Consider the following 17,962-nt stretch of genomic DNA (forward strand, 5'->3'; position numbering starts at 1 on the left):
CCTAAACACCTCCATGCTTCCACAGGTATGTCATCTGGACCAACAGCCTTTCTGTTCTTCATCCTCTTCATAGCTATCCTTACTTCCTCCTTGCTAATCCACTGCACTTCATGATTCACTATCCGCACATCATCCAACCTTCTCTCCCTCTCATTCTCTTCATTCATCAGCACCTCAAAGTACTCTTTCCATCTGCTCAACACACTCTCCTCGCTTGTGAGTATGTTTCCCTCATTATCCTTTATCACCCTTACCTGCTGCACATCTTTACTAGCTCGGTCCCTCTGTCTAGCCAATCGGTACAGGTCCTTTTCTCCCTCCTTAGTGTCCAACCTTTTATACAACTCTTCATACACCTTATCCTTAGCCTTCGCCACCTTTCTCTTTGCCATCCACCTCATCTCCTTATACTCGTCTACTTTCTTCATCTCTTTGACAACCCCACTACTTCTTTGCCAACCTCTTTCTCTGTATACTCTCCTGTACTTCTTCATTCCATAACCAGGTCTCCTTGTCCTCCTTCCTCTTTCCAGATGTCACACCAAGCACCCTTCTAGTCATCTCTCTTACTAGCTCTGCTGTAGTTACTCAGCTATTCGGTAACTCTTCACTGCCACCCAGTGCCTGTCTTAACTCTTCCCTGAACATCATCTCACAATTACCCTTTTTCAATTTCCACCATTTGATCCTTGGTGCTGCCCTCACACTCCTCCTCCTCTTTTTGATCATCAATGTCATCCTACAAACCACCATCCTATGCTGCCTAACTACACATTCCCCTGCCACCACAGTCTCCAATCTCCTTCAGATTGGCCCTTCTACATAAGATATAATCCACCTGTGTGCATCTTCCTCCACTCTTGTATGTCACCCTATGCTCCTCCCTCTTGTTAAAATATGTATTCATCACAGCCATGTCCATCCTTTTCGCAAAATCCACTACCATCTGACCTTCTGCATTCCTTTGCTTAACACCATATCTAGCCATCAACTTCCTCGTCCCCTCTGTTCCCTTCACCAACATGTCCATTGAAATCTGCTCCAATCACCAGTCTTTCACCCTTGGGTACAGTCATCACCATTTCATCCAACTCACTCCAAAAATTTTCTTTCTCATCCATTGCACACTCAACTTGTGGAGCATATGCACTAACAACATTCATCATTACACCATCAATTTACAGCTTCATAAACATCACTCTATCCGACACTCTTTTCACCTCCAAAACACTCTTGGCATACTCTTCCTTCAGGATAATGCCTACGCCATTTCTCCTCCCATCCACACCATGATAAAACAATTTGAAACCGCCTCCGATACACCTCGCCTTGCTCCCCTTCCATCTGGTCTCTTGCACACACAATATACCAACCGTCCTTCAGTTCATCATATCAGCTAGCTCCCTCCCTATCCCAGTCATACTGCCAACATTCAAAGTTCCAACCCTCACTATCACAGTCCTAGCCCTTATCTGCCTTTGGGCATGCCTTCCGCCTTTTCTCCTCCTTCGGCCAACAGTTGCTCAATTTCCACCAGTACTCTGTTGGCCAACAGTACTGGTGGCGGTCGTTGTTAACCCGGGCCTCGACCGATCCAGTATGAGTTTCTGTACAGTTTTCTGCATGTGTGATGTGGCACAATTTTACGCCGGATGCCCTTCCTGACGCAACCCTCCCCATTTATCCGGGCTTTGGACCGGCACAAAGAAATGCACTGGCTTGTGCATCCCCAGTGACTGGGTTTGGCTAGCAATAGCGATAATTTGGCTATTGCAGCAGTGATCATTCAAAAATCTGCTGTTATGGGAAGTTTACTTACACAACTGTACTATGTTCATCGATCACTGCTATAGTAGCCTTACCTAGATGGGTAGATTAGCTTAGCTTACTATATTTAGAAGGTGGAAGGAGAAGTGTCCAGGAGCCCCTGGAGAATGGCCCTAGCAAAGCCTGATCTACACCTAGAGAAATAATCAAGCTTATAGTGCTTAGTAAAAGTAAATACGGAGGGCCAAGTTGCAGCTTCTAGAATCCAGCCCTTTTCAAAAAGCCATAGATAAAGCCAAGACCCTGGTAGAGTGTGCCTTAACCCTGTCTGGAATAGCCCTGAAGTAGTGGGTATAACATATGGGGAAATGGACAGTTTTGCTTAAAGTAAACTCAAATACTACTTTAGACATAAAAGAAGGATTAGTTCTCAAAAGAAACCTGTCCCTATGAAAAATGAGATAGGGTTTACTCACCATAAGAGCTTGCAATTCAGAAACCCTTCTTTAAGGGGTCAAAATAATAAGTAAACTATGTTCCATGTTAAGAACCTCAAGTCAGCCAAGTTAGCTGGTTCAAATGGATCAAGTGTTAGCTTCTCTAACACAAAACTAAGATCACTAGGAGGGGGCCATCTGTTTTCTTGGAGGTCTCTCATGCAAAGCCCTTTTCAAAAACTTTCTGACATGAGAATGCATTGAAAGAAAGGGATCTACAGGCAGACATGCTGAAATGGCTGATAAAGGAACCTTGATGGATGAGTAAGAAAGACCATAGGATAGTAACTCACACAAATATTTAAAACCAGAGATCAACTAGCCCTGAATGGGTGCAGAGTATGTTGTTGGCACCAGCTAGAAAACTTTTTCCATTTACTAATACCATTTTCTAGTAAGCAGGCTTTCTTGCCTCCGTTACTACCTGCTGCACGTCTTAAGTAAACAGGTATCTAAAAGGAATTAAGACCCTACAGTCCAGCCAGTCAGCTGAAGTTGATTGGGGGTGAGGTGCATAAAAATCTCTGTTCATATGCGAGTAGATCCAGTCTGTGAGGCAAGCTTGTGGCAAACTCCCCTGGCCATTTTCAAAAGAAGGGAGAACCATGGCTGTCTGGGACAGAAGGGTGTCACCACAATGATCTTAGGGGATTCCTTCTACATCTTGAGAAGTACCCAGGATATTAGTGAAAAGGGTGAAAATGCATACATGAACATTCCTGTCCAAGGAAAAGAAAAGAAATGTGTCTTCGTAGTCTTCTAGCATGGAGTCCTAGAGTAGGATCTTACCAGCTGATTTCTCAGAGAATAGTCAAATAGATCTACTTGAGGAACTGTGCACATATTGATCAAATCTTGGAAGACCTTCTGATATAGTTTCCATTTGTGAGGGTCTGCCCTTGTTTTGCTCAGCTTGTCTGCTACATAATTTTACACTGATGTAATGTAGGATGCCTGTTAATTGAGATTGTGCTGTGAAGCTATATCTCATGCTAATGTGGCTAGTCTGCAAAAAGGAACAACCTGGTTTCCCTTGCTTGATGCTATACCACAAGACTCTGGTATTGTCTGTAACCACTTGAAGAGGTCCCAGGTACCAAAGATGATTAAAAGAATTGAGTTCTTTGAACAGGGTATCTCTTTCATAGTTATATGCTTGCATTGGTCCTTGGTGTTCCACACCCACTGCAATTTTATCCATCCTGAAACTGTTCCCCAAGCAAAGTCCGAGGCATCTGTGGTGATAGACTGCTTTGAAAAACAGATAAAGTGGAGACCTGGTTTTAAGGATATTTGCTGTCTCCACAAAGTAATTTCTCTTCTGATAAACCCCAGTGCTGTAAAAGATACAGGCTGTTGTTGCTGGGACCAATGAGACTTGAGACACTACTGTATCTTTCTCATGAGGAGTCTTGCCACAGGTATCATAAGAATCCTAGATGTCATGAGACCCCAAATCCTGACGTATTCCCTCACAGTGACCAAAGTCTGAGTGGAAAACCTTAGAAGCAGATCTAGACAGAGATCTATGTTTTCATGTGTAAGAAAAGTTTTTTAAGCTGAGGTGCCAGTCTGACATCCCAGGAACACATTTCTGTGTGGAGTTAAAAAAGACTTTTGAATGTTCTCTTGGAATTCAAGCTTGTTTTAAGAAATCTCTTACCCAAGTGAGAGATTCCTGGTACTTTGAAAAAGACTCTACAAGATAAGCAAGTTGCCTAAATATGGAAAAATGTGGAAACCCTGTAGTTTGCTATGAGTTATTACTTGAGCTAGACACTTTGTGAACACTTTTGGTGCAGGGGATAGTCCACGGAGTAACAAAGAAAACTGATACTGTGATCCAGGCACACAAATTCTTAAGAAATACCTGAAGTCTGAATGAAAATGAATTTAATAATAAGCACCTTTTAAATCTTGTGTTACCAGAAACCTTGAATGAGGAACAAGATGTAATTGGTTGTGAAGCAACACCATTTTGAATTTGGGCACTGTCACAAACAGGTTTAGGAAAGAAAGATCCAGAACTGGTCTCCAAGCATTTTCCTTGGCACTGAAAACATTCTTGAATAAAAACCTTTTCCCAATGAGGACTGGAAAGAAGGACAGATGGAAATATATGTGCTTGGTCTGGTGGATGAGGGATTACCTCCTGGAAAGGAGGAATTTCCACCCACTGCTACCGGTAGCCATGATGAAATTGAAAGAACGCATTTGTCTGAAACTACCTCTTGCCAAACAGAAAGGTAGAGATTCAGACTTTCTGGAAGGGAAGTTGGGCTGCCAGGGTGGGAGGAGGGGACAAATTCCCTTAAATAGTAATTCTAACTTGATGTACTGTCCTTGATTTTGGCAGCTTCCATAATCTTTTTGAAACCCGTTGCCATTTATTCTGAAACATATGTTTAACTGCATTTTGAGACTGTTTTTTTTTTGCCAAAATTGGATGGAGGCCAGAGAATGCCTTAGAAAGGTTGGAAAAGGAGGTTTGAAAAATCTTCTCTGTATTAACTTACTCCTTTCATCACAGTTTTCAATCACCTCTGTAGCAGAGGGGCCAAAAAACAAATTTCTATCCAAAGGGGAATTTAAAATCTTATTTTAACATCGTCTGGCAAACCTCCTGAAAACATTACCAGTTGCCACAGGCCTGGAAAAAGTATCAACACACACACACACACACACACACACACACACACACACACACACACACACACACACACAAACACACACACAAACACACACACAACACACACACACACACACACACACACACACACACACACACACACACACACACACACACACACACACACACACTCTGTAAACAATGAATACCAACTTGTACATCAAAATAACTACACTATTTAAAGCTGATTTTTCCTTACAAGAAGAAACTGCAGACAAAACATTCCTCATACTTTTACAATTAGTCAGAACAAACTAACATATGAGCTTGACAATTCAAAATACTGAAAAAATCAAACTTCCAGAAGCATACACTTTTCCCATCTTTATCAGAGAAAGTAAGACTGGAATTAACTAAATGTTTAGCAGCAGTAGGATTAACTAAAGCTATAGCTACTGGGTCAGGTTTGGGAACAGTATATAAAAACTGAGGAACTTTATACATCCTATCTGCCTTTTTGGTGCAGCTAGCTAACCATCGGGAAAACTGCAGGCAGTAAGACATACATCCTCCAAAGCAGACGGAATTGCAGGGATGGGTGAAGGTTCCGGAAATTCCTTTTGTAACAGCTCATAAAATTTTCTTTTTTTTTAAAATACAATTTAATTGAATTTCAAATAGAAACAAATATTTGCATATAAGATTCACAAATAATTCAACTTGAGTTAGTAAACAAACAATATTAAACAAACACAACTAAACTATTTACAAAGACGTTCACAAAAGTACTAATGTTGGTGTACATAAACATTTTTCTGGATTGATAAATTACTTTCCTAGTAAGTACTAGTTGTTATTATTTTCCTAGTAACTTATTCCACATTTTAAATGTAGGTGTATTCCTGATAGTTCTTGATTTAATAATGGTCAGAAGTTCCAAATTACAAACTTCAGTAAGAAAACGCTTAAATTCTTGAAAAGAGGGAGAAATATCAGATTTCCAGTTTCTTGTTATAGTTTTCCTGGCAACAGCTAATATAGACCAAATCAATAAATATTTGACTTCCCTAATATATGCATGTACTGGTGTATTAAATAAGATCATAGATTTAGAAAGTGTAAAATTATCTGAAAATAAGGCTTGTAAAAAAAGACTGATATCTTCCCAATATGCTCATAGAATTTTCTGAAAGACTGAGAAAACTCAGTGTTCTCCCACTGAAAACACTAGCAAATTCTGGAAATAGTTATAGAGGAAGAGAAACCCCCACAGGGTGATTCAGAAACTGAGCTCTCCTCAGAGTCTGAATCAGAAATCAGAGGAGAAAATCCTGCATCTGTCCCTTCGTCTTCCTCCCCAGATTCAGAATCTTGAATATATCTTTCTTTTACCAAAACTACTTTACAAGAAGGATCAATAGCCTGATTTAAATCCTGAGCCAGACCTAGTAAACTACTCTTGTCTAAGGAAATTTGACGATGAATAAATACATGTTCAGTTTTCTGTTTCTTTCTGACAGGGAAAATGGGGCCAACAATGTTATTAATGACAGCAGTAGCTTCCCCAGGGATGGTTGTAACATTCTGACAAAAAAGGGAAGCCTCCCCCAGGAGCAACAAGAGTGGGTGTCCCTTATCCAGTGTGGGTACACCAGCAGCTACAGAAGACATGGATAACTCCAGTCCATACTGGCTGTAGGCGCTACACTAGAAGGATCCATGGGTGAAAGATGAGTGGTCTAAGGTACCCACCTTCAGCTGAGGAAAATGCTAGCATCTTATGGTGACATAGGCTGTTTGCTTAACTTTTTCTTTTTGTGGCTGAAAGAAGGACTGACCATGGGACAGACATTTTGTTCCATGGTCAAGTCAAAAATTGTGCCTTTTTTCAGAGGAAAACAAGCAGCAAGAGCCAGTTAACTCAAAAGTTTTTAAAAATCACATTTTCATGTAAAAACACAGTAAAAAAACGCATTATTTTACTTTTAAGGGCTGGGTTTTAAACACGTTATCTACAGGAAAAATGGTTTTCAAGTACTTTAAATAACTTTTAAACTTGCAGGAAATAACAGCATTCTCATTTAAAAATAGACTAGTCTTGTGGCAGTCCATTAAAGCACAAACTCTTAGCTTTTAAGTATCTTTCCTTTAAAAGAAAGTGTTATAAAATAAACATTTTTAAATAGAATTTCCCCAAAGGGACTTTATCTCCCCAGCAAAGGAGCAACACAAGCTGACCATCAACCTCAAAGTCTCAGAGAAGTGTACTCTTCAGTAGCAGGAAAGCTCTGAAGGTACTGGGACTAAACTTGTCTTTTTAGTCAGCTCAGCTCAAGCTGTCTGACTGTTTGGTTGCACAAAGGGTGCCCTGAAGCTTTGGAAGCTGGCCAGATGCTATATCCTATGCAGGATAAAACCCACAGAGCTAAGGCAAATGCAGCAGTGATCAATATGACGAACATCTACAACAGCAATCATTGATACATTTCCCAGAATTTCAGCTACTGAAAATGGAATTTCATTATTTTAATAATTGTAAACCAGTGAGCCTCTTCATGCTGAATACGCCGACACAAAGTGCACAGATTTCACTTCAAAGATCACACTATACAGAGCTAGCCCAAGGAAAATGAATCTTTTTTGGCAGACATTTCTGTGGCTATGGGACTCATTACCAGTCTGATCATTTTTATGTCATGACATTCTGTTTGTTGCGGTCTTAAAATACATGACCTACAAATGAGAGCAGATGAGAGCATAGAACATTCCCAATTACTTGACTGATCTCATTAACATATATAAATGCATACTTATTGCCTTCTAGGCACGCATCTGTATTAAGAAAGAAAGAATTGAAGTTACAGATTTAAATCAACAATTAAGCAACACCAGCACCATTAAGATGCTATTTATCAAATTAATGTATTAAATGTATTTATTTTACCAATTAGCTATACAGAAACCAACGAATATGATAAAATCAAATGAATATGTAACAGAGTACCACTGGCATAACATTTCTTTAATGGTAATTCTTATTTTCTCTAGGATTCAATCGTAAACACAAGGAGTACAATCTGGATCCATAACTAAACATATATTTTACGATTAAATGAACCTTGAATAACAATATTTACTGTTAAATGGGAGGTACACATTACATTCTACATGGTACTTCGCCCAGTCAGTAAAACTCTACTGTGACCAACAACCCCATTTGCTCAGTTGCTGGACAAAGACCAATTAGAGGAGACTGTCAAACAGCCATCAGGCTTTTTCTTATAGGTTCATAGGTGTGTACTAGGCTAATGGCCATGGAGCCTTTACAAGCCTAGCCCATAGAAGTGCCCTGGCATTGTGACGCCCAATGTTAGTTCCCAGTGCCTCTGTCAAGTAGAGCCACTGGAGTGATTCCCGGGGTGAACTTTCTATTTCCCATCCACTCATCAAGATTTCTCTTGAAGAAGGCCAGTGAGATGCTCTGCTTGACATGTATGGGAAGTCTATTCCAGAGCATGGGCAGTCTCTGGGTTATGAACCTGTCCCTCCAGCATGTTCTGTTGATTGTGGTAATGAGGTTGAGGTCTCTGGAGTGTGTGGTGTGGACGGATTGGGATTTCTTTAGATGCAGCATTTCTAACAGAGGTGGGTGAGACATGGCTTTGTAAGTCAAGCAGAGATTGTCTCTTAGTAGACGATATGAGACAGAGAATAGCTGGAGTTTTTTGAGTCTGTCCATGTAGGACATGTGTTTAAGGCCTAGGATCCTCTTCATGAGGTACTTTTGTGGCCTCTCCAGCTGTTGCAGGTGTCTAGTGAGGTACATGCCAAATGGGGCATTATACTCTATGATTGGTCTAATGAGGGAAGAGTAGAGAGAAATTATGACCTCTTTCTTCCTTGGTGCAAAACCCTTGGTAATGAGATGTGCCACATAGAAGGACTTTCTGGCCGCAATGGCAATGTGGAGGCTGAAGGAGTGGTTGCTGTCAACCTGTGTCTCCAGATCTCTTATAATGCCTTCAGTGTTCAGTGGGCTCCCATTGATGTGGTAATTAGTGGGAACTGAGTTTTTCCCAAAGGGAATGACGATGCATTTTATGGCATTAAGCTTAAGGCCATGGTTTCGACACAAGTCATTGGTCTCAGTGAGGCCTTTCTGTAGGATGTCTGCATCACTTGGGGAGCTAATAATGGCTCCCAGCTTGCAGTCATCTGTGAACTTGGTCAGCCAGAGTCCCTACGTGTTGGCCTGGACTTCTGAGAAGTAGATGCCAAACAGGAGAGGACCCAGGACCGATCCCTGTAGGACTCCACTCGTGACTGGTCAGCAGTCTGACTTGGAGTCCGCTACTTTCACACTGTGGGTTATATGTGTGAGCTAATTTGCAACCCACCTAACAATACATTGTTACATTCGCAGGTGGTTGATATGCACAAGTGTTTATCTGAAGGCCAGCATGTCATCTGTTTCACTGGCCATGGCTTCTGCAAATGCCACACAGATGGATACTACATATTAGTGACTTGATAGAGTCAGGTACATATCCCTGGCCTAAATGCTATGTGCTGCATTTCAACCTCATAGACAGAGTCAGAGTCAACAAAGCTGAACCATCTCTTTCTCCCAAAATGGGTGAAATGGAACTGACCACTCACTCCCACTTCTCGTTAGCTCTTCTCCTAGCAGCCTATGTTTATCTCAAAAATTAAGCCATGTAAGTCTGAGGACAAAAGGATAAATGAAACTGTGACTGACTCATTAAATCTGTTATGGTTCCTTTGATAACTCCACCATTATTTCAATAACCGGGCTAATTCTAGAAGTAATATATAATGACAAACAATGACTTCCACAGATAAAAGATAAAGTGACAAAACTTGTACTGACATTTACAAAGAAAATACATTAAAGGTTAAACAAGGTATAGGATGGATTATAGATGGAAACATATTTAAATAAGAACACAACAGTAAGTGAAAAGTACATCACGCACAAAGTGAATAAAGAAAGTGAGGTGGAATATAAACTACAAGAAGAAAATGTTCAGCTCTATGCCAAATCTTATGCAAGTAGAATACAATTTACATTATTTAAGCAACAGTTACTTAACAGAGGGACCCCAAACTGCCCCATTGTTTCCTTCTATAATACATAGTCCCTGGTATCCCACACCGTACCACAGGGAGCTCCTCTCATCTTGTGAAACCTTTGGATTTTAAAGTTCTATATTTTTAAGCCAGCAGGGAAGGGAGAAAGTCTAGGACAGTGACACATCATCTATGGCCAAAGGTGGTGCCAGCAGACAGTTACTCATCGTCCAAGACATGGGGCAGAGTGAGAAGACAGCAAGTCATTGTCCATGGTAAATGGCAGGGTCAAGAGACAGTATGTCATAATATATGTCAAATATTAGGATCAAGAGACAGTAAGTCATAATACATGGCAAGATCAGGAGACAGTGAGTCATCATCTACAGCAACGGGTGGGGTCAGGAGAGAGCGAGCCATCATTCATGGCAACGGGTGGGGTCAGGAACAGTGAGTCATCACCTATTGCAAAGGGAAGGGTCATAAGCTACAAGTCATTATCCACAGCAATGGGTGGATTCAGGAGATAGTGAGTCAGCATCTATAGCAAAGGGTGGGGTCAGGAGACAGTGAGACATTAAGACAAAGTATAGGGTCAGAAGATAGTGAGTCATTGTTCGTGTCAAACAGCAAGGTCAGGAGATGGTAAGATATCATCCATGGCAGACAACTGGGGACAGGAGACAATGAGTCCATGGGAAATGGCAGGGCCAGGAGACCATGCGATATCAACCATGACAGATGGTGGGCTCAGGAGATAATAAATCATCATCCATAGTACACGGTGGGGATCAGAAGACAAGGACTTATTGACCATGGCAAAAGATGGTGTCAGGAGTCAGTGAGCATAATCCATAGCAAAGGGCAGGGTGAAGAGACAGTGGAGTCATCATCCATGGCAAGGGTCATGGTCAGAAGTCAGTGTGTCATCATCCATACCAAAGAGTGGGGTCAGCAAACAGTGGGTCAACATCAATGGCACATATTCCTTTTTCTGCCAATCCCCTCACAAAGGCAACCAGCAGATGTGTTGCTACCCACCAGTGTTGGTCACAGAACTCCAATGGTGCATTCCTATTCACACTAAACTCTAACTATTGTGACTACACTTCTGTCAGAGTACCTCCTGCTTTCCAGCTGCAGCCTGAGACCATTTTTCTGTCCATTTTCAAACAGGTTGCACTTCAACAGTGGGACAGGGAATGTATGCCTCACTCCACAATGAGTGACCAAGAAAAAGCCTCTTACTCCCATCCAACCCAGTCAGCTTCACTCTGCCCAGGCTTACTAAATGAACTCAGATTACCTAAGGCACAGTTAGGTCTTTATCCTGTCAAGAAAAGTCCTTGCTTGTTTAGTATGACAAGAACACATCATGTCAGGATGTTTTGGATGATTGAAAGAATGATATTTCCATCCATACCACAGATTTTCCATCCTCTTCTACTTTATTATCCAGTCACTATCTTCCTTCATAGAACAGAGCCTGCAGTCACTATCTTTGGCTTTGATACTACAAGAGCTATGCCACAAGGCCCTATTTCTACAAGTTTACTGAGAATTTTGTCATTGTACAATATCCTGTGGTCTGTGGTTCTAAAGCTACCTGTCTAATACATGTCAGTATAATGGCACTCCATGCTCTCTCTTTACCCTCCCAAGTCACCACCAGTGTACTACAAAGCCCCATCCATGGTCCCCTCCTCTTTAACATTTTCACCAAAACTATCTAAACATGCATACAACAGACCACCCTAATATAATATACAGATGATTCCACTCTCATTTGCACATCTGACAGCATGGTACATCTAAAAAAAAATACTCAGGAAGCTTTAACAGCCACTGAAACATGGCTTCATAACTCACAACTCATGCTCAACCCCAAAAAGACCAAATTATTTTTACCTAGATCCCTAACTCAGGCAAGGTTCAAATGACAAACTCACCACCATAACAGGTACAAGCAAGCAAAATCTGAGGGTAATGCTACGCAGTGCTGAAGTCTAAACCTCAAAATGCACTCACTCAAGGAACTCCTTAAAATGGAGAACATCGACATGTGTGCAGTGACAGTTCAAAGCTCCAGAGATCAGCCCTGCATTACCAGACTATAATTCATACCACACCTTTCGGCCACCTAACCCAGTCCGAAACACTAAAGGCGGAGGCGTGTCCATATTCATTAAGGATGTCCACACCTCCAAGCTAGTTGCTCAGCATAATGCATCCGAGATTATCTAAGTGTCCCTAATTCTGGGCAAGACCGCAATCCAAATTGTAGCCTGCTACAGACCCCCCACCATGCCCAGGATTCCCACTCCTCTTTTCTTGATACAATGGAAAATATTAAGGTACAACCCTACACACTAATACTGGTGATTTCAACTACCCCACCATTAACTGGGAAAACTACTTATGTACCAACACTTTTGCTCAACGTTTTCTGGAATTCATAAATTCCAACATCTTGGATCAACTTATCCACACCCCCACCAGGGGCAGCAATATCCTAGACCTGGTCATTACCAACATGGGTGACCGGTGTTCCACACCAGAGGTCAATTCCTTGTTGGTCAGATCCGACCACAAGCTAATCACCCTAGACATCCATACCCGCCCCCCCCCCCCCCCCCATTAGGGAAACAACCATAAAAAATGTCTCCAAAGCCAACTTCACACTTTTAAGACAGAAGTGGCAAACTTCATGACACCCATGCAGATGGACAATAGAGGTACGACAGCTGAATCCTACACAAATGCATTTTATAAGCACTTACACGAGTGCATGGATCGTGCTATCCCTAACAGAACCAAGATGCTATCCTCCAAAAAAAGGAAGCCAATCTGGTGGTCTTCTGCCATAAACAAACTCTACAACAGAAGAAAGAAACTGTTGCAAAAAAGAGTAAAACCCCATGATTGGAGGAACTGCCTGGTCAGCCTCAGTAAGAAGCTGACATCCCTCATAAAATCCTCTAAAGCTAGTTATGAAAACAAAATCGCCACTGATTCTAAAGACAACCACAAAGCATTCTATAGCTATGTCAATAATCTCAATGGCAACACTCAGATCTGCTCTGAGTTACAGCACAATGGCACTAAATATACAGAATCAATTGATACTGCCAACATCCTGGCAGATAAGTTCAATGTTAACTTTACCCTCCTCTCACCCGCTAAAGGGCCCATCTCTATACGGAAGAATGCAAAGTTCCTGTAATCACGGCTGCACAGGTAAAAACCTCACTCTCCAAAGCCAAGAACACAGCATCCATGGGACCTGACAACATCCCAGGCTGCATTCTACATGAACTACAGAATGAAGTGGCACCCCACCCAAGTACCATGTTCAATCATAGCCTCACCTCAGGCTTTGTGCCCAATGAATGGCGCACTGCAACGGTTATCCCACTCCACAAAGGGGGAGCCATGAAAGACCCTGGGAACTACCACCCCATTAGCCTGATGAGCCTGGTCTGCAAGGCCATGAAACGTATAGGTTCATAGGTAGGTTCATAGGTAGTTACTAGGCTATCTCCCCTATGGCATTTATAAGCCTAGCCAGAGTGTATTTGGCTTCCGCCTCCCTATTAGATTAGCCTACTGTGCGCCTCTGTAAAGTAGGTCACAGAAGGTACCCTTTTAAGATTAGTTTATTGTGCCTATGTCTAGCAGGGACACAGAAGAGATCCCAGGGGTGAATTTGTGATTTCCCATCCACGCGTCCAGATTTCGCTTGAAGAGGGTCAGCGAGGGGCTATGTCTAACATGAACTGAGATTCTATTCCAGAGTGAGGGGAGCCTCTGGTAAATGAATCTGTCCCTCCAGCATGTCCTATTTATTTTTGTGCTGAGGTTTAGGTCCCTGGAGTGTGTAGCTCTAAGGGACTTGGATTTTTTGAGGTGGAGCATGTCCATTAATTCTGGGTTTGACATGGCTTTCTACGTCAGGCATAGATTGCCTCTGAGTAGGCGGTAAGCAACTGAGTAGAGCTGGAGTTTTTTTAGTCGAGCTGCACAGGACATCTGTTTGTAGCCCATGATCCTCTTGGTGAGGTACTTTTGGGGTCTCTCCAGTTGCTGCAGGTGTCGGGTAAGGTACATCCCAAAAGGGGCATTGTATTCAATTATGAGCCTGATGAGTGACGAATAGAGGGGCACAATGACCTCTCTTGATCTAGATGCGAACCTTTTCATGATAAGGTGGGCTATATAGAAGGTCTTTCTAACCACTTTGGCAATGTGATTATCAAAGGAGAGATTATTATCTACATCGGTCCCCAAATCTCTAATTACTTCTTCCGTACTTAATGGATTACCACCTATGTGGTAATTTGTGGGCACCTTGTTTTTCCCAAAGGGGATGACTATGCACTTTTTAGCATTTAGCTTGAGGCCGTGGCTCTGGCACCAAGCATCCGTCTCATCATGGAACTCATAAACAAAGACACTGGTAATCTCCAAACTCTGGACCCACACAGATCATGTCTCCTAAATCTGATAGACTTCTTTGAAGCAGTCACCAAAGCCGTAGATGAGGGTAAGGTGGTTCACGCAGCCTATCAAGATCTCGCCAAAGCTTTCAACACCATCCCCCACTCTGGAATTATAGATAAACTCACTAAACTAGGTGTAAATCCCTATGTCACAAGATGGGTTGCCAACTGGCTTAGTGACAGAACCCACACTGTGAAAGTAGCAGACTCCAAATCCGACTTCAGACCAGTGACAAGTGAAGTACCACAGGGTTCAGTCCTGGGTCCTCTCCTGTTTGGTATCTACTTCTCTGAAGTACAGGCTAATACAGAAGGTCTTTGGCTAACTAAGTTTGCAGATGACTGCAAACTAGGAGCCATAATCGAAATTCCTAACGATGCGGACATCCTATAAAAGGGCCTCACTGAGACAGATGCCTGGTGTCAAAGCCATGGCCTCAAGCTCAATGCCAAAAAGTGCATTATCATCCCCTTTGGTAAAAACTCTGTACCCATGAACTACCACATAGACGGTAGTTTACTTAACACTAAAAGTGTGATAAGAGACCTTGGGTCACAGATGGAGGGTAGTCTCTCCTTTGATAATCACATCATCACAGTGGTCAGGAAATTTTTCTATGTGGCACACCTCATCACAAAAGGTTTCTCATCCAGGAAAAAAAAGAGGTCATTGTTCCCCTCTACTCATCACTCATTAGACCCATTAGAGTACAACGCCTCTTTTGGTATGCATCTCACAAGACATCTACAACAACTGGAGAGGCCACAGAAATACCTCACAAAGGGGATTACCGGCCTCAAACAGATGCCCTTCTCAGACCGTCTCAAAAAACTCCAGCTTTACTCCGTGGCATATCGCCTACTCAGAGGCGATCTCTGCTTAACAGACTACCTATCTATGTCAAACAGAGTTTCTCATTAGCACTCTTCAAGAAAAAGTTTGATGATTGAATGGGAAATAGGAAATTCACCTCGGGGATCACTTCTGTGGCTCTGCTTGACAGGGGCACAGGAAAATAATTTTCTTGGGTGGTGAAAGCCAGGGTACCTTTTTGGCTAGGCTTATATAGGCCCTAGGGCCAATAGCCTAGTACCTACCTATGAACCTATAAATAAACAAAATTTAAAGTCCTCTCTCTTGATAATACAACTACTTAAATCACTTCTAATAGTAAACTATTAGGGGTGATAGTGGATGATAATCTTACATTCGACTTGCATATGCAAACTTGCTTAAGAAAAACTCATCAAAAACTAGTGATATTTTACAGAGCCCAAAACCTTTTCACTTACACAACTAAAAGTATACTTGCCACTACTTATCTCCTCCCCACACTTCTTTATGATGTTCCCATCCTCACTAATCTCCAGGCTACACAAAAATTAAAACTTGAATGATGCTATAACAAAGTTTCAAAATTTGCAGTAAATACCCCTTTCAGAACCCTGCCTGTATAGCACTGAAAAGCCTAAATTGGTTAGAACTGCCTCATCAACTGACATATACACAACTTCTTACCACCTATAAAATTATACAGCATCAATCTGCCTGTTTACCAGTATAAAACATTCTACACAACTACGTTCCCAGTCGGTCACTGCGATCCAGTGACCAAAAACTCCTTTTTCTCTACAAACCTATCAGATCGGCTGGGCACTATCTGTACTCATACAAGGTTGCTGAGGCCTGGAACTCCTTACCTGTATCCATCAGGTCTAAACCCTCCCTCCCATCTTTCAAAGCCACTCTGAAAGACTTCCTATCTAAAATCTGGCTCTGTTCTTGCTCAAAACCAGGCTAACCTACATCCTTAAATGTGAGCAATACCTTTTCATTCCTTATAAGACCTTACTCTCCCCTTCTTCACTTGCTTCTATCAAATGCTCTTCCCTGACTTTCTCTCTAAATATACAATAAGCCTGTTTTCCCTTACTTCATACTGCAATTCTTGTTTAATTTCTCGTCAAACTGTCTAAAATTTCTCTAAATATTAAGTGATTGTTATAGAACTTGTATCAATTCTTAACAGATGTTTTTTATATTATGTCTAATTTGTTATAATTATTTAAACTGCAGATGCTTTTGCTTTATTTTTGAAGATGGTAAAATTATTGTTCTTAAAATGTTTTGTAATAATTTGGAGCTTTTCTTCCTGGGCCTCCGCTGAAAATGGGATTCTACCCAATCGGACTTTCCCGGTAATCAAATGGCAATAAATATTTATTTACTTTTATTTCATACAGTTTTTATTGAAGTTGTTGTTGTCTTTCGGCTTTTCCCGGTTAGGGGTCGCCACAGCAGAACTCCGGTCCGCTAATGATTGGTAGTAGATTTTCATGAACGTCGAGGTGCCAGCTCGACGTTCAACCTTCAACGAAGGCACGCCCATTTACACATGTCTTTCGAACACCCACCCAACCGCAGGGAGGACATGCAGACTCCACACAGAAGGCACTCCCCGCACTCCAGCTGAGAATCAAACGGGAGAACCTCTTGCTGCGAGGCAACAATGCTACCGCTGCACCACCGCAGATGTTACATTTTTTATTGAAGTAAGCTCACCAAATACAACTATCCCTTTTCAGGGATCACGCAGGAACACTGTCTGGTTAAGGAACTTTAAACTTCTTTATTTACACCAAATTATAACAGTAAAAACAGTTAATTATCTAAACTTGTACTTACTGTTGATACGGCTTTCAGCAAGCTGCTTGTGTTGTACTGTTACTTCTGCTTTATAGTCATCAGGTAGAACTGTCCCAGTTTCATTAATAAGTAATAACAGATGTTCTGCTGGGATATTATATCCTGGAAATCAAAATCAGCAGGAATCACACAGTTAAAAAAAGATCTTCCCGGGAAATTTTAGAATACTCATAGCTAATACATCAAAGAAGAGCAATATTTTATCCCAAACAATTGTAAAGCCTGAGTAAGTCTGGAGTCAAATGGGTATTCTCCATATTCTTGTGATATTCTACCCTTACAGTCTCCCTTGGCACCAATAACACTATGCTTCTTTTTATAAAAACACATCTACATTGTTACCGCCTTTCTTTTTATATTATGGCATTTTTTGTGCCAAGTACTTTTTAATAATGAAAGTCAGAAGGCTTCTGTTCTGCCTGTATAATTCATACTTTAATCTGGTAAATGAAGGGATATGAAAGGATCTTTTTAAGTCAAAAACCTAGCCAAATGCCAATTTAATTATAAGCAGAACAGCAGGAACACAGATGGGGCACAACTGATAACAGCATAAAACCTCAACACGTAACATATGCTAACATAGCAAATACATACAAGGCTACAAATATCTATCTCTACACAGTGGTGCAACTCTTACAATTAAATAGTTCGAACTAAGTCACCTTCCATCTCCATTTATCCATAGCACATACAACCATTTCGGAGCTATACAGGGGGGTTCATACTGAATCCTACAGCATAAGCATTTACCTAAGTCAGCAGAGTGTGT

At 41.5% G+C, this 17,962-nt stretch overlaps 1 protein-coding gene across 1 annotated transcript in view; it reads right to left on the reverse strand.

The window, feature by feature from the left end:
• The window catches only part of LOC122797917 (zinc finger protein 302-like), a 116,271-nt gene that overhangs the window by 7,946 nt on the left and 90,363 nt on the right, over nt 1-17,962 (reverse strand). Inside the window, exon 3 of the mRNA XM_044066436.1 lies at nt 17,170-17,292. Within this exon, the coding sequence (XP_043922371.1) occupies nt 17,170-17,292 (123 nt within the window). The remainder of the gene's footprint in view (nt 1-17,169; nt 17,293-17,962) is intronic.

The sequence above is a fragment of the Protopterus annectens genome, chromosome 3.part1 (genome assembly GCF_019279795.1).
Source record: "Protopterus annectens isolate FY-2018-M chromosome 3.part1, PAN1.0, whole genome shotgun sequence".
In the NCBI taxonomy this organism is placed as follows: Eukaryota; Metazoa; Chordata; order Ceratodontiformes; family Protopteridae; genus Protopterus; species Protopterus annectens.